At 56.4% G+C, this 25,476-nt stretch overlaps 2 protein-coding genes across 7 annotated transcripts in view; one reads left to right on the forward strand and one right to left on the reverse strand.

The window, feature by feature from the left end:
• Positions 1 to 5,974, reverse strand: part of BOP1 (BOP1 ribosomal biogenesis factor) — a 21,034-nt gene extending 15,060 nt beyond the window's left edge. The window contains exons 1-2 of the mRNA XM_059995325.1: positions 5,696 to 5,974; positions 4,019 to 4,216 (exon numbers count right to left, since the gene is read on the reverse strand). Coding sequence (XP_059851308.1) covers positions 4,019 to 4,216; positions 5,696 to 5,968 — 471 coding nt within the window. The 5' untranslated portion in view covers positions 5,969 to 5,974. The remainder of the gene's footprint in view (positions 1 to 4,018; positions 4,217 to 5,695) is intronic.
• On the forward strand, positions 5,911 to 25,384 carry HSF1 (heat shock transcription factor 1). 6 transcript variants are annotated; one of them, XM_059995355.1, is made up of 14 exons: positions 5,911 to 6,218; positions 20,053 to 20,161; positions 20,468 to 20,604; positions 20,808 to 20,965; positions 22,250 to 22,325; positions 22,394 to 22,455; positions 22,544 to 22,640; positions 22,720 to 22,856; positions 22,937 to 23,206; positions 23,561 to 23,644; positions 24,384 to 24,489; positions 24,574 to 24,639; positions 24,718 to 24,787; positions 24,870 to 25,384. In XM_059995355.1, the coding sequence occupies exons 1-14, from the start codon at positions 6,102 to 6,104 to the stop codon at positions 25,073 to 25,075; spliced, it is 1,695 nt and encodes a 564-aa protein (XP_059851338.1). In that variant the 5' UTR covers positions 5,911 to 6,101; the 3' UTR covers positions 25,076 to 25,384. The 6 variants fall into 6 exon arrangements, with proteins under 6 accessions (XP_059851338.1, XP_059851339.1, XP_059851340.1 ...); XM_059995356.1 differs by having other exon boundaries at positions 24,742 to 24,787; XM_059995357.1 differs by having other exon boundaries at positions 20,841 to 20,965.
• The last annotated feature ends 92 nt before the right edge of the window (positions 25,385 to 25,476 follow it).

A 25,476-nucleotide genomic window follows, 5' to 3' on the forward strand; every position in this document is an offset into this window, starting at 1 on the left:
ACTGGCAGCTCCACGGCTTGCTTGCTCTTGGAACCCTGAGTCCCGAGAGGGGGGACAAGCAGGCAGAGGTGAGATGCCCAGTGACAGCCAGCCACTCAGGTCACCCCACCCAGACGTGTGAGTGAAGCCCAGAACACGGGATGTGATCTGAGTGACCACCCTCCGAGGGCAGAACATACTAGAAACCTGGGGAGGGTACAGGAGAAGCTGACGTGCTTCACAGCTGAGGGGGGGGCTGTGGGATCTCCCAAACCCACTGATCATGTCACCCCAGATGCGACACCACCCCACCTGCCCTGAACTCTGATCCCCAGAAATAAGAGTGTCTGACGCTGGGCCACGGCCGGGGCTCTCTGGGACAGGCCCGGGCACATCCTGCCTGAGGTGGCCTCCACTGACGGGGCCCACTCCCTCCCCAGGAGCCAACGCCCAGACCCCACAGTGCACAGGTCTGGGACTCACAGCTGCTACTGGTTTCCTAGGGGCCCTGCCCACCACTCCCCAGAGCTGAGCTGAGACCCAGATGGGCTCCTCCTGCCCAAGGGTTTGCAGTAAGCTCAGTGCACAGACAGTACAGGCAGGACTCTTAAGTTATCTGGGAGATGCTAGTTGCACATTAGGCATCGCTACTAGGTCTTCTGTTACATTCCTTTTTTTTTTTTTTTTTTTTTGCGGTACGCGGGCCTCTCACTGCTGCGGCCTCTCCCGTTGCGGAGCACAGGCTCCGGACGCGCAGGCTCAGAGGCCATGGTTCACGGGCCCAGCCGCTACGCGGCATGTGGGATCCTCCCGGACCGGGGCGTCCCCTGCATCGGCAGGCGGACTCTCAACCACTGTGCCACCAGGGAAGCCCTGTTACATTCTTGAACGTGGCAAGCAGATTCAACTAATGAAGATGGGAACTTCTGTACAAAAGAATAAGAAAACAAAATACAGGAAAACCCACACAAATGAGAAAGGACCAAACCAAACAGGACAAGCAGAAGAAAAAACGGATCTAAACAAGCACAAAAATGAAGAAATGGCCGTCAGCACCTAAATCCACTCAAGATGAGAAATCAAGAGGAGGCCCAGCAACGCGAGACCTATGGGACCGGAAAAGCCCGCCCAAAAGCACCACCAAGTGCTACCAGGGGGACACAGGGAAGCAAGAGGCCCTGGGTGACTGGGGGTGCCCGGCGGCAGGAGCCACCACCTGAGGGTGGAAACAGGAGGCGTGTGGGCGGCCAGTGGGGGAGGGGCCCGGGGCTCCCCTCCAGCTTGCTCGCAGGGGACAACCCACGGGCTGGGGCAGGTGAAGGTGGGTCGGCAGACCCTCGAGAGGGCCCTGAACTAGCAGAACTCCCCAGCGTGGTAGGAAGGTTCTGCAGGTTAGCAGCCCTGCCGTAGCTGCAGGATGAGAGGAACAGGCTGACTCGGGGGGCCCCAATGCAGAGCATGACAGGGCTGTCACGGGGGCCGCTCCTGGGTGTCTCGTGCGGCCAGGCTCGGGGGGAGACAGGAGAACACACAGGAAGCACTGACTGGCCTGTTCGTGAACAGGAGACGTGGAGAATCGCCAGCTACACCAGGTGGAGCGGTGGATGGCTTCTGAGGAACGGGTGGAAGAAAAGGGGAGATGGGGGGACTTCCACCAGGAGTCAAGAGCACCCACCTCTTCAGTTCCCGTTCTTGGCCTGGACGAATTCCAACCCAGTACTGAGGTCCCCGCTTTAGAAGAAAATACTCCAACACCCCTCAGCTACAGCAGGAAGAAGCCAGAGACGTGAGTGCCCAGGCCAAGCAGGTTCCAGGGAAGCTGGCAGGGCTCCAGGATGACCCACAGGGCATGCGGATGGGCGCTAAGAGCCTGCGCACGCGCGGGGAGGGGAGCACGGCACTAGCGGGAGACAAGGCGGGGTGAGGGAGCACCACCGGCCCAACGGAGCACGGAAGGGAGGGCCCGAGGGCCTGGCTGCCAGTGGGGGACGCCTGGGGAGGGCGCAGAGCCACAGGCAGCCTCACCCCCTCTGAGGACGCCCCCACCCAGGTGGCCTGGGCTGACTTCCTCAGACAGAGGGCTCAGAGGGCACCCCGGAGGGCCAAGGGCCAGGGGCGAGGACGGCTCCCCACCCTCTGGAGAGGGTGGGCATGGAGTCTCTGCTGAGCTGCAGCTCGGCACCCGCTGAGCCGGCCGCCAGCAGACCCAGGACGGCAGCACAGGTACCTCTGCGGAGCAGCACAAGCCCAGTGGCTCGCGGGGCACAGGTGGTCAGCCTCGAGATGCCTGTACAGCAGTACCTCACCTAGAGAATTTCAACTAAAAATTATTTTTATTAAAAAAAGTTATTTAAAAAATAACTTTAACTTTTAAAAATCATTCCTAAAATTTTGCTTATAAAAGAGGATAAAAATCCTATTTTAAAGGAAAACACTTAAGCGTGTGGACCCTTAATTTTTTTTTTTTTTTTTTTTTTCCGGTACGCGGGCCTCTCACTGTTGTGGCCTCTCCTGTTGCGGAGCACAGGCTCCGGACACGCAGGCTCAGCGGCCATGGCTCACGGGCCCAGCCGCTCTGCGGCATGTGGGATCTTCCCGGACCGGGGCACGAACCCACGTCCCCTGCATTGGCAGGCGGACTCTCAACCACTGCGCCACCAGGGAAGCCCCGATCCTTAATTTTAAAAGAGGAGGAAAAGATCCAGGAAGATAATTTAACCATGAACTGTGCTCACCAAGGAGAGTGAAGGCAGCGAATGGAAACGTCCTTTACGGAATAGTGTTGATGTAAGATTTAACGTTTTGTCAAGGAGGGAATATTTTGTAAATTTAAAAAGTTAAGGGACTTCCCTGGTGGTCCAGTGGTAAAGAATCCGCCTTCCAATGCAGGGGACGCGGGTTCGATCCCCGGTCAGGGAACTAAGTTCCCACGTGCCGCGGGGCAACTAAGCCCACGTGCTACAAACTACAGAGCCCAGCGCTCTGGAGCCCACACGCCACAACTAGAGAGAGAAAACCCGCACGGCACAACTAGAGAGAAGCCTGTGAGCCGCAACAAAAGAGCCTGTGTGCCGCAACTAAAACCCGATGCAGCCAAAAATAAAATAACTAACTAAATAAATAAATAATGAGTCTTAAAAAAAAAAGTTAAAAAGGAGAAAAATCTGCTCATAAGCCCATAAAGCACGGGCAAGGCAGTCTGTGGACCATCTTCTCTTTGTGCACCAGCGCTACAATTAAAGCTTGAATGGGTGGAGAGTTTAAATTGGATTTAAAATCTTGTCTTCCTAGGAAACAGATCAAATAAGTGTGGCTTTTGGTTTCCATCACGGTCCTAACCTCCAGGACACCACGGCCATTCAAAGTATAAACAGTTACAAGATCGTTTCTAGGATGCTCTGAACAACCAGTGTTGTGTTTTACTTAAATTAAGCTTTTCTGTCATTTTCCTCACTTAAGACAAGAGTGGGGTTTGCCTTTCCCCATCGTCACAGCAACAGGCAGGACAGCAAAGCCTCACGCGGCGGCCAGCTGGCTCCTGTGCCCCCGAGACCAGGCCAGGTGGATGGAGCTCCACTCGCTCCCACAAGTGCGGGGCCACCAGCTCCCCCCAGGCAGTCCCCTGCAAACAAATCCCACCTTGGGCTTTGCCCCTAGGAAACCCAGCCTACAGCTGAGTCTAGCAAAGCGGCCTGAGCCTCAGGAGAAGCGACATCAGAATCACCGGGGTAGGTGTGGGGGCCCAGGCAGGTAGATTTTGGGGGTTCCTATGAACAGAGCACATGACTATGCTTGAAAACTGGTGCCCTAGAGCTCAGAGCACCTCAGCTCCAAGAAAGCGTCCTACCCAGCCCCCACCAGCAACACCCACCCCCTCCCCTGCCCCGCTGCACCAGAGGAGGGACGAGGGCCTTGGGGTTCCCAAGGAACGGGAGAAAGCACTGCCGGGAGCCCCCAGAGAGCCCGATGCCTGCCAGGCACTTTCCTGGCCATGGTCATCCAGGGGGAGAGCCCACCAGGAGGCTCCTTGCCTACGCACCTGCTGCCCGGGGGGCTTCTCCGTCCCGCTGTGCTGCTCATCGCTGCTGGCCCCATCCTCCTCCTCAGCCGCAGTGTCGGCCTCACTACCGTCACTGCCGGAATCCTCCAGGCCTGAGAACACACTTTCCTCGCTGTCGGAGAGGCCAGGATCGCTGCCAGGCCCAGGGCTGAGACCAGGAGCACCGAGGAGAGAAGGCTAAAAGGAGCATGGCGTCAACGAGCCCACAGCCCACGCAGCAGGCACCCTGCGCTGACCCACAGCTCTGTGTGGCCGGCCTCCAAGGCCACAGCCCTCAGGCCACAGCCTCCACCTCCACCAAAACCACCCACCCAACCCAGGCCTCCCTCACCACCCACCTCCGCCGACAGCAGGCCGCGTGCCCTCGGAAGAGACATTCAACTCCTAGCATCTCACAAGGCAAGGACTCTTCAAGGAGTTCAGTTCCCATCACATCCCCCACACCGGCCCCCTATCCTCCACACCCCACCCTGGCACTTAAGAGACCCAGAGCTATGAGGACACTAGGGCGGGGTCTGGGGCAAGCAGAGGACCCCAACCTGAGGGACTTTTCCTCAGGTTGGATACAGAGCAGAAGACTCTGTATCCAACCAGATTGGGACCAACAGTTGATCAGTAAATTGTAAAGGTTGGTTGAAAAGACACAAAAACTACACAAGCTTTACTTAAAAGCAAGTGTTTCCATTCACCCCCTCAAGGGGTAGGACCAGAGCTTCCCCCGAGCAGAGCTCTGCTGACCAGACACTCCCCGATCCCTAAGTCTACAGGACGCAGTGCACGGTGTGGACCTTTTAGAACTGCAACAAGAACTTGCAGACTTTTAGCAAGCATTTATCTGAACGGAGAATTCGCTGCTTTTCAATTGTTAAGAAGTCTCTCACCTAATTGGACAGCCTGCACTCACCAATTACTTGGCAGCACTCAACTCAGCTTCCACAGAAACGACTCTGACACACACTAACTACTCCAACACTTAGTAAGCCATACAATTAAAACAGCAAGTGAAAACGGCATAAATGATTTGGGCACAAGTACAAATGGCTGCTGATGGGTACAGAGCCAGGAGGACTTGTCGCAAAGTGAGCGGGCAGCCGGACAACCCAGCAACGTGGAGTCCCGGCTCAGAGAGGCTCGACTGTACAAGCCTTCGGCGGCTTTCTACCACCGAGATTTGATGACACCCCACAACCCAGCTGGGGTCCAGCTGGAAACCAGGAGTGGCCATGAGTCCAGTTGAAACGATGCATCCAGGGCAGAAGGCACTGCCTTACTATTCTCGTACCCTCTTTTACAATGCATGCGACGTATTAGTAACGTATCAACAGACAAGTGGTTACTGCAGGCTCAAATCCCTTTAACGCAGGAAGCACAATTCAAAGGGCTAGGGAGGCTGCCGCACAGGATGCCAGCCCTCCTTCCTAGCTCTCTCCGGCCCAGACGTTCTTCCAACCGCAGAACAGCCCAGCCCCACACCGGCTACCCCTCGCACAGGGGGTGCTCCCTGCCCAGGACGCCCCCACAAGGCCACCACCAGCAGAGGACAGGCGACCCTCCTCCCCGCTTTCCCCGGCCTGGCTCCCCGGGGCTGGCGGCCGAGGAGCCGCCACGTGCGGCCCAGATGCACCTCCCCGTCCCGCTCGCGCAGCCCGCGGTCACCTCCTCCGGCTCCGGCGGCCGCTTCCCCGGCAGCGACCCCGCCGCCGCCGCCTCGCGCCCCACGCCCCGCGTGCCCGCCATGCTCCAGGCCAGCCCCGACCCGCGCCGCCACTTCCGGCAGCGACACGACCGCGTGGGCCTGGGGGCGGGGCCCTCAGGGTCAGAGGGCGCAGGGCGGGCCCTGGGTGGGGCGGGGCCGGCGTGCGCGCGCCGTGGGGACGCGGGCGGGCGGCGCCGGCGGGAGCGCGCCCGTCGCAAGATGGCGGCGGCCATGCTAGGGCTCGGGGCCGTGTGTGCGCAGCGAGCGGCGGCGGCGCGGCCCGAGCGGGAGGCGCGGCGGCGGCGCTAGCCCGGCCCTCAGCCCCTCCTCGCGATCGCTACCTCCGTTTCTCCCGCCTCGCCCGCTATGGATCTGCCCGTGGGCCCGGGCGCGGCGGGGCCCAGCAACGTCCCGGCCTTCCTGACCAAGCTGTGGACCCTCGTGAGCGACCCGGACACGGACGCGCTTATCTGCTGGAGCCCGGTGAGGGGCTGGGCGCGCCGGCCCGGGGCTTTTGGGGGCGGGCAGCAGGGCGTCGGGAAAGAGCGTCCGAGGCCGCCCCTCGTCGCTCCTGCCGCGCGCTCCCCTGGGCTGGGCAGGAGGGGCCTCTCCTCCTCGGTCTCGCGCCGACTATGTGCGGGACAACTGCGGAAGCGCGTCTGGCCTTAGGGCAGCGCCCAGTTTCGCTGGCGAGCGTTGTGCCCAGGTTGCCCCCGTAGCTTCTTAGATGAGTTACCAGGGTGGTGGGGTCGGCAGCCTTTGGGAAGAAATCAGGGCTTGACGCAGGAATTGGAGGGCGTTACTCTAGTGGAAAAGGAAAAGGAGCGAAAACAGAAAGCAAAACGTCATAAAGTTCCAGTGGGTCTCGAGCCCGTGTCCGGAGACCAGAGCCGGGTTTCCCAAGAGCGACTTTGTTTTTCATTCCTCTCGGGACGTCTTCGTTCGCGTCCCTGCCTCCAGTTGCCTGGCAGCAGGCTCGTTTCCGTGGTCTGACCCTGCAGACCGGACAATTCAGGCTTGCAGAGGTACAGCAGAGACTGTCTGGAGTTGCGGCCGAGAATCTGCCGTTCACGTCCGGGCTGTGACGTCGTGTCCGGGGAAGGCCGGAGCCATAGCTCAGGGCCGGCAGATGGGTGGCCTAGGCCGCCCTGGGCTGCGGAGCCTCTGGGCGCCTTCAGACATGCTTGCTCTCCTGAGAGTCCAGACGTTGGCTTTCTCAGACTCTCCTAAGTACTTGTCTTTCATAGTCTTAAGCCCTTAGGAAGGAAGCAGTAAGAGCTGAAGCGAGCCCAGAACTGGAGGCTGGGTCCTTCTTCCTGGGTTGTCTGCTGAAGCTCTGCCTCAAGAGGGGGAGAGGGAGTAAAGAGACTAGAAATCCGGCCGCGTCCTTGTGGGGGACACTTCGTGTTGGTCCAAGCAGCACATCCATGTGGCACTCTGCGTTCCCACTGCTTGTCTCTGTGATGGTGGGCAGCATTCCCAGAGAGGGGGCCGTGCTTTCCTAAAGCTTGTCCTGTTACCACCATCCCTTCGTTGCAGGCCTTGAACTTTGCAGACCCGAGGAAATGACCCCATGTTTCTGTCATCCTTCCTTCTTCCTCTTTCCCCTTTCCCTTAACTCCCGGGCAGCACTCTTACCCGGTTTGGGGAGGGGCATCAGAGATCTTTTGGGATGTTCCGAGCTTAGTCCTACTGGGGTGATCGCCCCACCTTTTGACCTGCTCACTGCTTCTGCTTAAAGATCGTGAGGCAGCGGGCAAAGCCGCACCAGCAAGTTCTCCAAGTCCCACTGCCTGTGCTCTGGGCAAGGCCTTGGAGCAGGAAAGCGGGAACCATCAAGCCTGAGACAGCCTCGTTCACAGTGGCTGCGCCACCCGCCGGCCCTGCTGGCACTTCCTCCCCGGGGGTAGAGGGGTGCTGACTGGAGCCTGTGCATTTGAGCCCCCCTGGTCTGTCCACAGGCCGAGCAGGGTGTGCTTGGTGCAGGACGCAGCGGGCGGGCTGGCTCTGCCAGGCAGGACAGAAACGGAGCCCTTTTCTGGGTTGGGCACGGTCTGCAGAGCTGCCCAGCCCCGAGAAAGGAGACAGCCCCCTGCCTAAGGCCTCAGTGATGCACACACAAGCCCCGGGCCTCTGTCAAAAAGTCCTCATGGAGACTTCTGCAGACTTGCAGCCCAAAGTCCAGCTTCCAGAGACCTTGGAAGGTTCTGGCATCTGTGCTCTCGGTGCCTTCCCCCTTGTGCTGGAAGTTTTCTCCCCATTCTGCCGAGGACTCTCCCTGCGTTTGACCCAGGGGACCAGGGAAAGGCGGTGGTGGGGTGGCTGACCCTCAAGGCTGATAATGTGGGGGGGTGGCTTCCGGCCCCAGAAACTCTGGCCGGGGGGCCAGTCCGGCAGTGTTGTGCGGCCTCTGCACAGCCCAGCGGACGGCCAGCACGTCACTGCCCAGAGAGTCGTGTTGGCTCCCCCCCTTCCAGACCCCCTGCCAGTTACCAATGCGCTTGGTGTGGGGCCACTGCTGAATAGGCCGGGGCTGCCCTGCAGGACCCGAGGCCCCACCGCCCTCGGGAGGGAAGCTGGTGAATGCAGCGGCTCTCCTGACCCGACTCCCACGGGACAGGGACGGGGGGGGGGGGAGCGCGCAGGGGAAGGAGGCTCTGCTTTTAGGCTGCAGGCACCTCGAGGCCCTAAGAGCGAGGGCCTCTTTCGCCTAGGGTGGCCCGTGTGAGCACGGGCAGTCAGAGGGTCAGAGGGTCACACTGGAGGGGCTGGCTGGAGAGCAGTCGCTGCAGTCAGGTCGCCAGCTCCCTGTGAGACCGACCCTTCGAGGAGGGTCCTGGTCACACCTGGCCACTCCGAGCTGGCCAAGGACCGTTTTCGGGGCTCCCACGACAGGCAGGGCTGCTCCTCCACCTGGCCTGGGAGCCAGGTGGGCCCCAGCAGGCCCTCCGCCCCGCCCTCGGGGATGGGCAGTGGCCCCGAAAGGCCCGAGGCACACCCGGTGCAGGCTGTGAGGGGCGCTGGGGGCCTGGAGGCTCCCGGTGCCCCCTGCACCTGCCAAACAGGACACGGCTGTCCCTATCCAGTCCCTCTGCGCAGCGGGAGGCCCAGCCCCTCGGGTATCGGTTCCCCTCCTTCCACAGCCCCACGTGGAGGTGACAGCCGGCCTTTTAGAGACACGGGAACTGAGTCCCAGAGACATCAGGAAACAGACAAAGAGCTGGGGGACTGCTGAGCAGGACCCAAAGTCCACGGTCTCTCGCTCACCTCTGGAGCCAGAGGCGTCCAGCTCTGGCTCACGCCTGCCCTCGCCATGCTCCGCGTCTCCCGGGTAGAGGGCAACGCGAGGCCTCCACCTGTGGGGTCCGGGCTCCGGCTCCACCCCACCTGCTTGCTTTCTTTTTCTTTTCTTTTTTTTTTAAATAAATATATTTATTTATTTTTGGCTGCCTTGGGTCTTCGTTGCTGTGTGCGGGCCTTCTCTAGTTGTGGCGGGCGGGGGCTACTCTGTTGCGGTGCACGGGCTTCTCATTGTCGTGGCTTCTCTTGTTAGGGAGCATAGGCTCTAGGCACATGGGCTCAGTAGTTGTGGCTCGCGGGCTCTAGAGCGCAGGCTCAGTAGTTGTGGTGCACGGGTTTAGTTGCTCCGCGGCATGTGGGATCTTCCCGGAGCAGGGCTCGAACCCGTGTCCCCTGCATTGGCAGGCGGATTCTTAACCACTGCGCCACCAGGGAAGCCCCTACCTGCTTTCTTAGCTTGACCCCAGCCACACTCGGACTAACCAGTACTTGGTGCTCATAGAACTGTAGTTTGTATTTTTACACTAGAGTCCCCCCGCTTCCCCTTCCGTAGAGATATATAGGTAAATGTATAGATGGATGGATGGATGGACGAGACGGGCAGAGATCTATAAACGGCAGGTTGTGTGTGTGGCCTCCTGTCTCTTTCCTCCCTCCACGGTCCTGGGGTGGGCGGGGGGGGGGGTGAGGAGGGGCACAGGGGTCTCAGAAGGGGCTGGAGGGAGGGTAGATGGGCACAGCACACCTGAGCCTGAGCCTGCCTGGCTCCACTGGGCCGTGTGTGCTCAGAATTCTTTATTAAAGGACCAGGGAGTGGTCAGCAGGGTCCTTAGGACCCACCCTGGAATGAGCGGTCAGCTCCCATCAGATATCACGGGAGCCGGGTGAAGACCCCAGAGCCTGCACCTTTGGCTGCAGGGTTTCCTTGAGATCTGCAGGGCTCGCAGGGGCTGGCTTTGCAAGCTGTGGAAGGAGGGAGGCCGGCTCCCTGAATGTTTCCCGATCTTGGAGGCGCTGGCAGCTGCCCCACAGTCTCCTCCCACTGGGAGGGCGCCGGCAGTTACTGAGTCAGCAGTCACCCGTGTGCAGATGTTCAGCTGGGCCTGGAGACCCGAGCATGGGGCCAGCGGCTGGACATGAGCGGGGATGCTTTGGTCATGGGGCCTGTGCTGCGACCCTGAGCAGAAATAAGAAAATGACATGAGGACAGTGCAGATGGTCCTATCCTCAGTTGAGGACAAGACAAAGGCCGGGGAGGGGACCGAAAGCGAGCTCCCCTCTGCACCCCGCCTTGTGCCTCCCGTGTCCTCCCGCCAGGCTGCGTTTCTCTGCTGCTGCGTCCACGCGGCTCTAGTGCTCACACTGCACGTGGGTGCCAGCTACACGCCCACTGCTCCCGGAGCACATCACACACACCAGTCTCTTTGGCTGGGGGACTAAAACGGGCCTTTTTTTCTGGGAATATACTTGAGAAGTACCGGTAGGCCTCTCATGGAATTACCGTGGATGTTAATCCTGTTGAGTTGTGGGCGCTTTGAGAAAATATTCAAAGACAGAGATCCTCCCTCTGTAAAAATGTACTTACATGCAAAACTTTGTATACGTTTCAGGTTGTTCACAGTTGTGTAGGAAATAGGGCCACAGACTCTGAATTTACAGTAAGACTTGATATTTACTAAGAACTGCATCGCAGGGGCAAGGGCATTGCTCACCAGCCAGCAGCTGGGCAACAGCTTCTCCCTGGTCCTGCCGTATTTCCCGTCACTGGTTTCCGTTATATCCAAGGGTAAGCCAGGACTTCCTGCAAGAATTGCACGTGGTCAGCAGAGGAGGAGGAGGCATCGGGCTCTGCGATGGACTCACCAGAAGGCCCTCTCAAACTTCTAACACACCTTAAGGTCAGGCTGGCAGGACACATTCAACATGGACTCAACCCACCAGCAGTGTTCAGGATTGTTAAACAGGAAGGACAGGTGAGCCCTCCAGGTGCCTAGGCTTTCTATCTGGAAGCAGTGTTCAGACTCTGAGAGCCCGGCCTTTGGAGAAACTGAGACAGCCAGAATTTGCAAGGCCTGGTACCAGAGAGGAGGAGCTGCACGTGAGCCCCTGAGGATCTTGGTCAAGTGCTGCTTTGCGCATCCGTGTGGGGAGCCTGGGAAGCCGCCCCAGAACTTCCAGGGAAAGAACAGCCGCTGAGGAGCCGCGTGGTGAGCGATCACCAGGCTCACCTAGAGCTGCCGAGTCATCTGATTCCTCACAGCCAGAGCGGAGAGGCCGCTCTAACATACAGAACCTTTCACGGACCTCTGAACAGCCACGCCTTGAAAGTGGGGCTGGATTAGCCCCAGAGAAAAGGCTACCCAAATGCAGTGTGAACGAGCTTAAAAACAAGCCTTAAAAGGATCAGGGCTTCCCTGGTGGCGCAGTGGTTGAGAGTCCGCCTGCCGATGCAGGGGACGCGGGTTCGTGCCCCGGTCCGGGAAGATCCCATATGCCGCAGAGCGGCTGGGCCCGTGAGCCATGGCCGCTGAGCCTGCACGTCCGGAGCCTGTGCTCCGCAACGGGAGAGGCCACAGCAGTGAGAGGCCCGCGTACCGCAAAAAAAAAAAAAAAGGATCAGGCTGATCCTTTCCTGCAGAACTGAGGGTGCAGTACTCTTGAAAGGAAGACAACTAAACTCAGACACAATGTAGTAAAATTCTTCGTGTCCAGGATCTAGTCAAAACTAATAGATGATCCACTTGGCATGAGAATGTGACCTGTAACAAAGAAGGGAAGAGTCATGGTAACAGATCCAGGCGTGATGGAAGTGGCGAGCAAGGACATTAAAGGTGTTACTAAGATGCTCTGTTTGCTCAAAGTAGAGAGAAAATGTTAAGACAGAAATGGAAGATATAAAAAGGAAGGAAATTGAACAGAATATCTCTGGAACAAGTGTCCCATGCAGAAGAATTCCACATTATTTCTGTTGACTCCCTTCAAAGAGGTGACACGTAATTCCCACCCTTCAGTGTTGGCTGCACACAGACTTCCTTCTGAGGAGTACAGGAGGGGGTGGGGGGAGAGACTGTACAGTGGAGACGCCTGACAGACAGGCCTCCACCAGCAGTGATGAGTCACGTTGACGGGTGTGCCCTGCCGTGCTGTGATGGGCAGTGCAAGCCACCTCTGTGGTCTTCCTCTCCAAAAACTTACATAACCCCAACTCCTCATGAGGGGAAAACATCAGACGAATCCAAGTTGAGCAACATTCTACACAGAAGCAGCCCCGTCCTCAGAGCTGTCAGGGGCGTCAGGAACCAGGAAAGTCTGAGACTGTCGAGAATGACGTAAGGAGACGTGCATGGAATGGAATGTCTCAGATGATTGTCCTGGAATAGAAAGACCTATCAGGTAAAAACTAAGGAAATCTGAACAAAATGGGGACTTCGGTTAAAAATAAACTATCAATGTATTGATTCATTACTTGTGGCATATGCACTAATGCAGGGTGTTAATAATAGGGAAATGGGGCGGGATATATGGGAACTCTGTACTGTCTAGCTTTTCTGTAAATCTAACTTTCTAAAGTTTAAAGCTTGTTTTTATAAGTCACTGGAGGGGATTAAACAGCAGATTAGAAACTGCAGAAGAAAAGATCACTGAACACTAGACTAGCCAAAGAAACTATGCCTGGTGATCACAGAGAGGAAAAAAAGACTGAAAAAAGTGAGCAGAGCCTTACGGGGATAATGTCACGTGGTCTGACACACAATTTAAGTTCCAGAGTAAAGGAGGAAGGAGAATTTTAGAAATACTGGTTGAGATTTGCCCCAGCTTTTTTTTTTCTTTGAAAGCTGTAAACCCACAGATCCAAGAATTTCAATGATTCCCAAGGAAGATAAAGCACAAAAATAAAAATGATAACCAATGCACATCACAATCAAATCGCTGAAAACAAGTGGTGAAGAGAAAATCTTAAAAGCAGCCAGACGGAAGAATAGGATAAGAATGAGACTGACTTCCGATCAGAGACAGCATGAGGCCTGGGACTGGAAGGGGCCCTGTAGGTGGAAGTCTGGTCAACACTCAAGACCTAGTGTAACTCACCACATCAACAGAACGGGGAAGAAAAGCCACACGATCTTAACAGAGGCAGAAGAAGCATTTGACAAGATTCAATATGCATTTCATGATAAAAACTCAGCAAGGGACTTCCCTGAGTGGCGCAGTGGTTAAGAATCCACCTGCCAGTGCAGGGGACACGGGTTCCGTCCCTGGTCTGGGAAGATCCCACATGCTGCGGAGCAACTAAACCCATGCACCACAACTGCTGAGCCTGAGCTCTAGAGCCCGCAAGCCACAGCTACTGAAGCCCGCGCGCCTAGAGCCCGTGCTCCGCAACAAGAGAAGCCACCGCAATGAGAAGCCCACGCAGCGCAACGAAGGATAGCCCTCACTCGCCACAACTAGAGAAAGCCCGTGCGCAGCAACGAAGACCCAACACGCCAAAAATAAATAAATACATAAAATTTTTTTAAAAGCTCAGCAAACTAGGAAGGGAAATTCATCAATCGCATAAAAAGCTTGTACCAAAAAAACCCTACTGCTAACATTATACTTAATGGTGAAAAACTGAATACTTTCCCCCAAGGCTGGAAAAGAAGGCAAGGATGTCTGCTCTTACTGCTTTTCCTTAATATGTTTGGGATGCCCTGGTCAGGCAATATGGCAAATCCATAAGTAAAAGACATCAAGATGGAGGTGCAAGAACTAAAACTCTATTCGTAGGAAACATTACTGTTCACTCAGCAAATCCCAAAGAACCTACAGAGAAGTTACTAGAACTAATGCATGAGTTCAGTGAGGTCACAGGATTCAAGGCCAATATACAGAAATGGAATATATTTCTATGTACCAGTAACGAGCTGTTGAAAATGGAAATACTTACAGTGCTACAGAAACCACAGAACACTTACTGGTTGTATTATCTGTGGCTGTGTAACTAGTCACCTCCAGACTAACTGCCTAAAACAACAAACCCTTGTTATCTCCCAGTGTCTGAGAGCCGTGAGCTGGCTGCCTCAGGATCTCTTGTGAGGGTGCAATCATCTCAAGACTCAGCTGGGGGGACTTTCCTGGTGGTCCAGCAGTTAAGACTTCGCCTTCCAATGCAGGGGGTGCGGGTTCAATCCCTGGTCGGGGAGCCAACGTCCCACATGCCTCTCGGCCAAAAAGCAAAAGATAAAACAATTAATACTGTAACAAATTCAATAAATACCTTGAAAACGGTCCACATCAAAAAAATCTTAGAAAAAAAATAGACTCAGCTGGGTGCTGGCAGCCTCAGTTCCTCACCCTGTGGACCTCTCCTTAGGGCTGCTTTCAGCATGTCACCTTGCCTCTCCCAGAGCAAGCGATCTGAGAGAGCGGGAGCCCAAGGTGGGCTTGTAATGTGTTCTCAAATACCATCATGTCTGCTGGATGCGGCTGGTCATAGAGAACACTTTTGGTAGATCATGGAAGGGGACAGCACAAGCTGTGAACTCCTGGAGGTGGGGATCCTTGGAGGCCATCTGTAGGCTAGTTATCATGGGGTAGATCTTGCAAAATGTGTATATGTATATATACATATGTGTATATATACACACACACACACATATATACGTGTGTGATTTATTCATTGAAAACTGTAAAACATGGCTGAGAAAAAGAGGTAAGTAGATTCCACACAACCCCAGTGAAATCCAAGCAGAAATTTTTGTGTGCACTAACCTTCAGTTTATATGAAAAAGCAAAGGGCAGAGAATAGTCAAACTTTTTTTTTTTTTTTTAAGGAGAACAAAGTTGGAAGACTCACACTATCTGATATCAAGACATACTGTAAAGCTATAATAATTAATACTGAGTGATATTGGCATAACTATAAACATACAAATAAGTGGAACAGACTAGAGAGTCCAGAAGTAGCCCCACCCAGTCAAGGTTATTTGATTTTTGACAAAGATGCCACTGTAATTCAATGGAGGAAGAACTGTCTTTTCAACAAATGGTGCTGGAATAATTGGACTTCCACAAGCACAAATGTGAGCCTGTCCTGTGCTTAATACTATATACAAAAATTAAACATAGACTGAAATATAAGAGCTAAAACTGTATAACTTCTAGAAGGAAAAAACCGGGACACAAATGTTCGTAGCAGTTAGTTATAATAGCCAAAAACAGGACACAACCCAAATGTCCATTAACTGGTGAGTAGAAGACAAACTGTGGGACATCCCTACAATGGAATACTACTCAGCATTTAAGAGGAACAAACAGCTTACCCTTGCAACACTACGGCTGCATCTCAAAGGCATTATGCTAAGTGAAAGGCTACATACAAACACAAAAGGCTACATACCCTGTGATTCCACTTACATGACATTCCAGAAAAGGCAAAACTATGGGGACAAAAGATCAGTGGTTGCCTGGGGATGAGGGAGGGGGTTGACTGCAAAGGGACATAGGGGTGGTTTGGGGGGTAGATGGAAATGTTCTCTATTCCTCGCTTGTGCGAGTAAACAGCTGTGTGTCAGAAATGGAGAGCTGTTCATTTAAAATGGTAAACTGTATATAGATTATAGCTTCCTTTTCAGAGATACGGAGGTACATCCCAGACGGCCAGCCATGTGGAGACACCCAATCAGTCAGCAAGGGTAGAGCTCAGCAAGCAGTCTGGCCTAGGGTGAGACAGGATGTGCTTGAGGTCGTGTGGGTGAATGGTAGATGCCACGTGGGGAGACTGAGGCACAGTGGCAGCCTGCAGATACCACCATCAAGACTCGCAGGAGTGCAGACTCCAGAGGAGCAGTTTTCTCCCCCATTTCCATCTGACAGGACATCCATCTCCTGTGCCACAGACATTCCCCAGCAGCCCACCAAACTCTTCCTGTCTGAAAATGTGTGAGATCCACGTAAAGCAGTGCTAAAAGGGAAATCAGAATGGCGTCTGAGCTTCCACATTAAAGTAAAAAAGAGCAAGATAAGCCCAAAGCAAGCAGAAGGAAGGAAATAATAAAGACAACAAAAATCAATGAAATTGAAAACAGTAAAACATGATAAATGAATTCAAAAGCTGAATCTTTCAAAAGATTGAGATCGGTAACTTGTGGAATGACTGACAGAAGAAAAAAGGTAAATTACTAATATCAGGAATCACAGAGGATATATCACTACAGACGCCACAGGTGGTAAGAGGATAATAAGGAAGTACTACAAACAACTCTATGCATGTAAAGTTGATAAAATGGACCAATTCCTTGAAAAGCACAAACGGCCAAAACTCACCCAAGGGGAAACATAACTATTAGTGGCCCTGAGTCTATTGGAGAAATAGAATTCCTAGTCATAAACCTTCCTAGAAAGAAGTTTTCAGGCCCAAATGATTAGACAAAAACAGTCCAAGAAAATTACAGGCCAATATCCTTCATAATGTCTTCTATAAAATTTTAGCAAATCAAATTTGGCAGTACATAAAAAGAATAATGTCACAACAAATGGGATTTATCCCAGGAATGCAAAGATGGTTCAAGATTTTTAAATCAATATAATCCACCATGTTAACAATCTAGAGAAGAAAAACCACATGATCATATTATTCGATTCAGAAAAAGCATTTGACAAAATTTGACATTCGTGATATTAAAAAAAAAATTCCTCAGGAAACTAGGAAAACCAGGGCTAGCAGGGACCTTCCTCAGCTTGATACAAAAGAATCTCTAAAAAAAAACAACACACACACAAAATTCCCACACCTAATATCATACATAATGGTAAGACACTGAATGCTTTGCTCATAAGATCAGAACAAAGCACAAAGTCTGTTTTCACCAGTTCTAGCTAATAGTGTACTGGAAGTCCTACCCAGTACATTAAGACAAGAAAAAGAAATTAAAGGCTAACTGGGGTGAGGGGAATTGAAGCCCCAGTATCCTCAGCCTGCCATGCCTGGGGTAGAGCCTCCATTCTATAGGTGGGGGCAGAATGGGGAAGAGGACCCTCAACCTCTTGGCTGCAATCACCAGGAATTTAGCCTCTTCACCTTCAAGTTGGACAGGATGAGAAATGCTGGTGGCCTGCCCCTCAGCAAGATACAGAAAGCCTTGGTTGTAAACTGAGGGGAGAGGAATCCCCACCTCTAGGCCAGAGCCTCCCAGAGTGTCATATCAATCCAGGTGAACTGATGTGAGAAAGAGGGAGCGAGTTACGGCTAAAATGCTACAGACTCACTGTTCCTACTGAGTTTTAGGTTTTCTTGAATAAATGTTTCTTCATTTGTTATATGCCTTCAGGACAATTTCCAGAGACTTTAGATGACTTAAATAAGCTTCGTTTTTTTTCTCCTTGGAGTGGTTCGCTGGATCTCCTTAGCTGCCTTCGCAGACAGAGAAACCTTGCCTTTATCTTTAGAGGATAGTTTTGCTGGATATCGAATTCTTGGCTGACAGGTTTTTTTCTTTCAGCACTTTTGGTATGTCATCCCACTGGCTTCTGGCCTGCATGGTTTCTGATGACAAATTAGCTGTTATTAGGGATTCCTTGTACATCATGGGTCTATTCTCTCTTAACTGCTTTCAAGATTCTTCCTTGGTCTTTTGCTTTCTTCAGTTTGATTATGGATATCTAGATGTGAATCTCTTTGAGTTTCTCCTTGGAATTTGTTAAGCTTCTTGGATATTTTTCATCAAATTTGGGAAGTTTTCTGCCATTATTTCTTCAGACATTCTTTCTGTCCCTTTCTCTCCTCTCCTTTATGCATAAGTTGGTCTTTGGTGGCGTACCACATTGTCTCTGAGGCCTGTTCACTTTCATCATTTTTTTCTCTTTCTGTCTCTCAGCCTAGGTAATCTCAGTTGAATATCTTCCTTCACGATTCTTTCTTATTCCTGCTTGGATCTGCTCTTGAGCCCTCTAGTGAATTTTAAATCTGAGTTGTTACACTTTTCAACTCCAGGATTTTTTTTTGTTCATATTTATAACTTCTATCTTTATTGTTATTCTTTGTTCTAAGAGATATCATTCTTATGCTTTCCTTTATTTCTTTAGATGCCATTTTGTTTTGTTCTTTGAACATATTTCAAATACCTGATTTTAAAGTCTTTGTCTAGTAAGTCCAACATCTGAGCTTCCTTAGGGACAGTTTCTTTTGGTTGCTTCTGTCCGATGTATGGGTCATACCTTGTTTCTTTGCATGTTTCGTAACTTTTTGTTGAATGTTGGAGTGTCCATTAATATAATGTGGCATTTGTTAAACTCAGTATCAGATTTTCTACGCTCGCCAGGATTTGTCGCTGTTTCTTGCTGTTGCTGTTTGTTTGTTTAGTGACTTTTCTGAACTAATTCTGGGCAGTTTGTGTTCTTTGTTATGTGTGGTCACTGAGTTCTCTGCCCAGTGAGCTCATTGGTCAGGGAGTAAAGGGAGCAGGAACGTCCTTCAATGCCTGGAGACAATAACCCTCCCAGCCTCTGCAGCGGACTCTGTATGTGCTGGGCGTGCCTTCACCTCCCAGCCAGGTAGTTGACACCTTGACTTTCTCCTCCACTTCCTGCTTATGCAGAGCCTCAGTCAGCCAGAGGTGAGAGGGCCTTTTCAGGTCTCTCTCAGGTGTGCACAGAGCTCTACATGGGCATGTGACTTCTAGATCCCCTGGAATATTTTGGAGCTTTTCAAAGCTCCTCTTGATATCTCATTCCCCAGCTCTTCCTTTTAAGTTTTCTGGTTAGCTTGTTTTTCCCCGTCTGCTGTCCACTGTCTTAGGCAGGCACAGGTTTCAAAATTGCCTCTAGATGTTTTCAACAAACATCCCTAGGAAAAGGCTTTTTATACTAAGAGAGCTTCCAGTCAAATCAAACAAAAACAGCCTTGCAAGTGGAACCTTCCAGGGAGTTGCCATACAGGCCTTGAAGGAGCCCCAGCCCCATTCTCACCCTGTGGCTGCCAGAATGCTGGTTCCCCCACGATTTCAGCTGTTGGTTTTCACAGCTACGGGAAAGGAGGCGGGAACAGGGCGAGTTTGAGTGCCGCAGCTCACTGATCTTGCTGAGATTCAACCATTTCTTGAATAAACTCTCCCCATGTTGGTGCAGTCCTTTGGGTGAGTGTCAGGGTTCTGAAGAAGTTGACTGAACATTTTTTGCTCGTTTTCTTATTGCTTCTTTGGAGGAAGAAAGCTGTAGAGGTCTCTCTTCCACCATTTCTCCTCACCTCACACTTACATCTGTTTATTGTCCCGTCTTTGTCCGTGTTGAGAAGCGTTGCTGCGTCCTGGTCACCGCCACGGGGATCTTCCGGCTCTTCCCTGTCCCTCGTCCCAGGGGAGGACTGCACCCGCTCCCGGGCCCTGCCAGCACAGAGGGCTGCCTTGTCGCCCTTCCAGTAGCTTTTGGACTGAGGGCAGGAAAGAAATGGAAGAGCAGCGTAGCAATTTTTGGGGTTTTTTTTTTTTGCGGTACGCGGACCTCTCACTGCTGTGGCCTCTCCCGTTGTGGAGCACAGGCTCCAGACGCGCAGGCTCAGCGGCCATGGCTCACGGGCCCAGCCGCTCCGCGGCATGTGGGATCTTCCCGGACCGGGGCACGAACCCGCATCCCCTGCATCGGCAGGTGGACTCTCAACCACTGCGCCACCAGGGAAGCCCAGCGTAGCAGTTTTGTTCATCTCTTGTTTTTTGTCTCTGTTGCCAAAAGAAAAACAAAGCTGCGTTTCTGAACGTGACTGTGTTGTTTTCCTCCAGAGTAACAGAAATCAGGTTCCCGTTTTCTTGGCTGCCTCCGTTTGGGGTCTTGGCTGTTCTTAGGGGAAATTTGCTGATTAAAGCTAGCACGAGGCCCCCTGAGGGAGGGGCCTGCCGTGCTCTGAGGTGCTTCCTGAACGGCCCTCTGCAGCCCGGGTGAGCGGGCCTTGGCAAGGGTGCTGGGTCCCAGGGAGACCTCCACCCTGGGTGGGGGCACAGCCCCTGCACGGAGGCGGCTGCGTGACCCCCACGTCTCCTGGCAGAGTGGGAACAGCTTCCACGTGCTGGACCAGGGCCAGTTCGCCAAGGAGGTGCTGCCCAAGTACTTCAAGCACAGCAACATGGCCAGCTTCGTGCGGCAGCTCAACATGTGTGAGTGCGCCGCCCCGGGGCCCCACTCGCTGGCCTGGTGCAGCCCCCAGGCTCTGAGCCCTGGGTAGCCCGGGGGCGTGGCCCAGATCCCGAGCACCTGCAGGGGGAGGGGGTGTCGTGGGGGGTGTGGAGCCTCCCTGAGACCGAGACCACCCAGCCACCTCAGGCAGGGCTCCCAAGAGGGCAGTGCTGGGCATTTCCCCACTTCCCCAGCCTCCCTCGTTCTCCAGCGGGGCGGTGGCCGTGCCGGAGTGAGGGCTGGGTCCCCAGCCCTGAGGCAGCACTGCCCCACCCTGTCGCGCGCAGATGGCTTCCGGAAGGTGGTCCACATCGAGCAGGGCGGCCTGGTCAAGCCAGAGAGGGACGACACCGAGTTCCAGCACCCGTGCTTCCTGCGCGGCCAGGAGCAGCTCCTGGAGAACATCAAGAGGAAAGTGACCAGCGTGAGTAGCCCTCCTCCCTCCCCCACGTCCTCGGACTTCCCTCCAGGCCGTCAGCAGGAGCAGCGTCCACCCCCTGTCCTGCTGGCCTGGCTGCACCGAGCCCTCTTCCTGCTGGCAGCCCCTCCTCCGTCAGCCACCACAGCGAAGGCCCCTCCAGACCGGCAGCCCCTTGGCCCTTTCTGCTGTATCCCGCCCCCCCCCAGGCCATCTCAGTGACTGCTCCCCTGGGGACCCAGGTGTCCACCCTGAGGAGCGAGGACATAAAGATTCACCAGGACAGTGTCACCAAGCTGCTGACCGACGTGCAGCTGATGAAGGGGAAGCAGGAGAGCATGGACTCCAAGCTGCTGGCCATGAAGCAGTAGGTGCTGGGACCAAGAGGCCTCCTGGGGAGCAAGCAGAGGAGGGGGAGGGGGCGCCAGCGGAGGGTCTCTCCCCCCAGTCCCGCCCCACAGGGTCCAAGACAGACGCTTCAGGCCTTCCACTCTCCAGACAGAGCTAGGTTCAGGCTTGCACAGCCTCCCACCCTGCCAGGTTGAACTCGTTTCCAGAAGGTGGGGTTGGACCCGGTTCCCATGGCAGCAAGCAGAGCTGGGCCTGGAGCAGCGGCCACGCCCTTGGGCTCCTCACGCAGCCCCCGAGCGCGTGCCTGGCATCACTCAGCACGGGTGTCACCTCTCCTCAGGCCTGGGAAGCAGGAAACACTTTGGGTTCTTTCTGGAACCCCTGCCCCTGGGGCATGTGTGGCCATCACAGAACCAGCTCTAGGCTCCCCCGAGCCAGGACCCCTATGGAGGCTGGCTTAGGTCTCCTCCCATGTACTTGGGGCCCTGGGGACCTCAGGAACCCCAGCCCGGGGTGGCTGTCCGTGTCTCGGTGAGGCCTCAAAGCCGCTCAGAGGGCCGGCCGTCATGCCCCCCAGACCATGGAGGATGCTCCTGGGCCCCGACTACTCACATCAGGGCCCAGCAGAAGCCCCTGGCTGGGTGATACCTGGAGATGGAACCAGGTGAACTTGGCCTCTGGGACATGGACACCTCTCAGGGTGAAGCCAGGAGGGTCTCTTGCATGTCAACAGGACATGCTGGGGGCTGAGCAGGGCTGGCCCCCTGGAGTGGCAGACGGTGGGCTGCTCAGGTGGCCCTTTCTGCTCCTCGAGGCCACCTCTGGTCCCCTCAAGGCACGGGACAACCCCCCACATGCTGCCCTGTGGCCTGAAAGCTGTACTGCCCCCTTCCCCTGGACTCCCCTCCCATTCTCAGCCTCGGTCTAGGGAGAGTCGGCCAAGGGTGGGGGCCGCCCTCAAGGCTCTGCCACCTCGACTGTGACCGAGAAAGCCCCGGGGGTCTCGGCCCAGATCCTGGGGCGCACCAGCGGGCCCTGCCCAGGTCTCCACCACAGCCCCGCTGCCCCCGCAACTGGCACCCCTGCGCATCCTCCCTTCGCAGCGCAACAGCGCGAGGAGGGGCGGGGACCCTGGCCTGGCCCCCAGACCGTCCCACAGCCTGTGCTCGAGTGGGGTGGGGATGGGCCGGCAGCTGGGCTTGTGACGAGACGCAGTCCCCCACGGCCCTGCTCCTGCCCGGGTGGGGTGGAGTGTCCGTGGGGCTCCCTGCAGCCCCCGACGGCGCCTGGTCTGTTGCAGTGAGAACGAGGCCCTGTGGCGGGAGGTGGCCAGCCTGCGGCAGAAGCACGCCCAACAGCAGAAAGTCGTCAACAAGGTGCGACGCCGGCGGGCGGGGCACGGGGTCCCTGTCTGCAGCCAGGCTGACCACCTCTCCCCTTGCAGCTCATCCAGTTCCTCATCTCGCTGGTGCAGTCGAACCGGATCCTGGGGGTGAAGAGAAAGATGTGAGGCACTAGGCATGCCCACCTCCTGTTGGCTGTGTCCTGGGGGCCGCCGAGGCCGGGGACGCAGCTAACCTGCCTCTCCCCACAGCCCGCTGATGCTGAACGACAGCAGCTCCGCGCATTCCATGCCCAAGTACGGCCGGCAGTTCTCTCTGGAGCGCATCCATGGCCCGGGGCCCTACTCGGTGAGCGGCGGGTGCCGCGCGGGGCGGGGGGTTGAGGCGGCGGCAGGTGCTGCATGTGGTCACCTCCCTCTGGTGGCAGGCTCAGTCCCCGGCCTATAGCGGCTCCAGCCTCTACCCCCCAGACGCTGTTGCCAGCTCCGGACCCATCATCTCCGACATCACCGAGCTGGCCCCCGGCAGCCCCTTGGCCTCCGCAGGCGGGAGCGTAGCTGAGAGGTGGGCCCGGCGCCTTCCCAGCAGGCGGGAGCGGGTGGGGCTGGTGGAGGCGCCTGCTGACACGTGCGCCCCCTGTGCAGGCCCCTGTCCAGCAGCCCCCTGGTTCGAGTCAAGGAGGAGCCCCCCAGCCCACCTCGGAGCCCCCGGGCAGAGGATGCCAGTCCCAGCCAGCCGTCCTCCGTGGTGGAGACGCCCCTGTCCCCGACCGCCCTCATTGATTCCATCCTGCGGGAGAGCGAGCCTGCACCGGCCGCCTCGGCCCCGGCCCTCGCCGATGCCGGGGGCCGCCCCCCCTCGCCCCGGCCTGCCTCGGCCCCCGAGAAGTGCCTCAGCGTAGCCTGCCTGGACAAGTGAGTGCCGTCCGCTCACCCACCGGCTTCTGGAAGCACGGCCGGGCCTCTGACGAGGGCTGGACACGGGCGGCCGTCAGGCCTGCGGCTTAGGGCTTGCTGGGGATGAGCTCGCGGACCTGGCCCTGAGCACAAAGCTCAGGGCTGGGGAGGGAGACAGATGCCAACCAGGTGGTCCCACAGCCCTTCCACTGCAGGAGCCCAGGCGTGTGGCCAGGCCGCCCTCTCCTGCAGCAGGCTGCTGGGTCCCTGTGTCTGTCCTGCTGCCCCAGAGGTGGGCAGGCGAGGGTGGGGCCTGGGGGTCTGCCTGGCCCCCACCTGCAATCCGGGGGCTCTTGTCTTTCTATCTTGCAGTGTGGCTCGCGCTCCACAGATGTCTGGGGTCGCCCGCCTCTTCCCCTGCCCCTCCTCCTCTCTACATGGCCGAGTCCAGCCAGGGTTAGCGCTGTCCCACTGGGGAGGGAGGAGGGCTCTGCCAGAGCTCGGGCCCCTCCCCAGCCGTGGACCAGACCCCAGCCCGGCTGGGAGCACTCAGCCCTGCCTGGTGAATGGGCGCCCCAGGCCCTCTGCGACAGGGACTGGCCCCCCGGGCTCTGGGGCCCCAGCCAGCACCCTGAGTTGCTGACTGACAGAGGGTGGCCCAGGTGTTGTGCTGACTGGCCTCCTCTAAGGAGAGGGCAGGGACTTTTGGTTCGCAGCCGCCAGGCCTGGTCTTTCCTGGCGGGCACCGGGGGAGAGGCTGGCCCAGCCACCGCCGAGCACGGCTCCTCGCCGCCTCCTGCTGTCTTCCGGTGCAAAGGCCCAACCTTACCGAGCCTGAAGATCTGGGCGCCCACCCCATTCTGAGCACTGAACTCCTCCTTGGCCCTCCTGCCATCTTGGCCCAGCCTAAAGTGCTGCCAGAGGCCTTATGGGGCCTCACGGTGACCGGGGACGGCAGGGCTTGAGCCACTCCCCCGGGGTGGCCAAGGATCCCGGCCCTGTGCACACTGCCCCGCCGGGCCCGGGCTGGCAGCGCAGAGGGGCCCTGCCTTGGAGGGCCTCCCGTGTGCCCGAGCAGGGTGGGTGGTGGCCGAGGGGAGCCCTTCTCTGGCAGGCGGGTGTGAGCGCTGGCAGGAAGGTGCCTGGGTGGGGACGCCCGGGGTGCCGCTTCACCCAATTCCCTCCGTCTGGCCAGGACCGAGCTCAGCGACCACCTGGATGCCATGGACTCCAACCTGGACAACCTGCAGACCATGCTGACAAGCCACGGCTTCAGCGTGGACACCAGCACCCTGCTGGACGTGAGTCCTGGCCCCGCCCCCTGGCCCGGCCCCGCCCCCCGCCCCGCCCACAGGCACAGCCTGACTGCCCTCCCTTCCCTGCAGTTGTTCAGCCCTTCGGTGACAGTGCCTGACATGAGCCTGCCCGACCTTGACAGCAGCCTGGCCAGCGTGCGTAGAGCATGGGGGTGGCGGGGTGGCGGGGGAGAGGATCCGGGAACCCTCACCACGCTCCCTCCGCCCCAGCAGATCCAGGAGCTCCTCTCTCCCCAGGAGCCCCCCAGGCCTCTTGAAGCAGAGAGCAGCAGCCCTGACTCAGGTGAGCTGAACCTGCCTGCCCCCGCCCCCGCCCCGTGCCCTCGCGCCAGCACGCTGACCTGCCCGCCCCCCCCCCCCCCCAGGGAAGCAGCTGGTGCACTACACGGCCCAGCCCCTGCTGCTGCTGGACCCTGGCTCCGTGGACGTGGGGGGTGGCGACCTGCCGGTGCTCTTCGAGCTGGGAGACGGCTCCTACTTCTCCGAGGGGGATGACTACACAGACGACCCCACCATCTCCCTGCTGACGGGCTCGGAGCCCCCCAAAGCCAAGGACCCCACTGTCTCCTAGAGGTCCCAGGAGGAGGGCCGGCCTGCGCCCCACACACCCCCACCCCACCCCCACCCCCCAGTGCAGGGCTGGTCTCAGTAGTACCGGGCCGGCTGGGCGGGCATGGCCCCCAGTCAGCACCGAGGGCCCAGCCCCATGAGCAGTTGCCTGCTGGGGCCTTCATGGCCACACTCGGACTGACCGGTACGCGGGTGCTCATAGAATTGTATTTTGGATTTTTACACGAGAGTCCCCCCTTTCCCCTTCTGTAGAGATATACAGGCATATACGTGGACGGACGGACAGACGAGACAGAGATCTATAAACGACGGGCTGTGTGTGTGGCCTCCCTGTCTCTTTCCTCCCGCGGGGGTCCTGGGGTGGGTGGGGGGGGGGTGAGGAGGGACACAGGGGTCTCAGAA

Source organism: Delphinus delphis, chromosome 17, assembly GCF_949987515.2.
Source record: "Delphinus delphis chromosome 17, mDelDel1.2, whole genome shotgun sequence".
NCBI lineage: Eukaryota > Metazoa > Chordata > Mammalia > Artiodactyla > Delphinidae > Delphinus > Delphinus delphis.

Coding starts and splice junctions, on each gene's coding strand:
- HSF1 (XM_059995355.1), top strand. CDS start 6,102: ATGGATCTGCCCGTGGGCCCGGGCGCGGCGGGGCCCAGCAACGTCCCG. Junction 22,641..22,719: donor ATGGCCCGGGGCCCTACTCG/GTGAGCGGCGGG, acceptor CTCTGGTGGCAG/GCTCAGTCCCCGGCCTATAG. Junction 24,640..24,717: donor TTGACAGCAGCCTGGCCAGC/GTGCGTAGAGCA, acceptor CCGCCCCAGCAG/ATCCAGGAGCTCCTCTCTCC.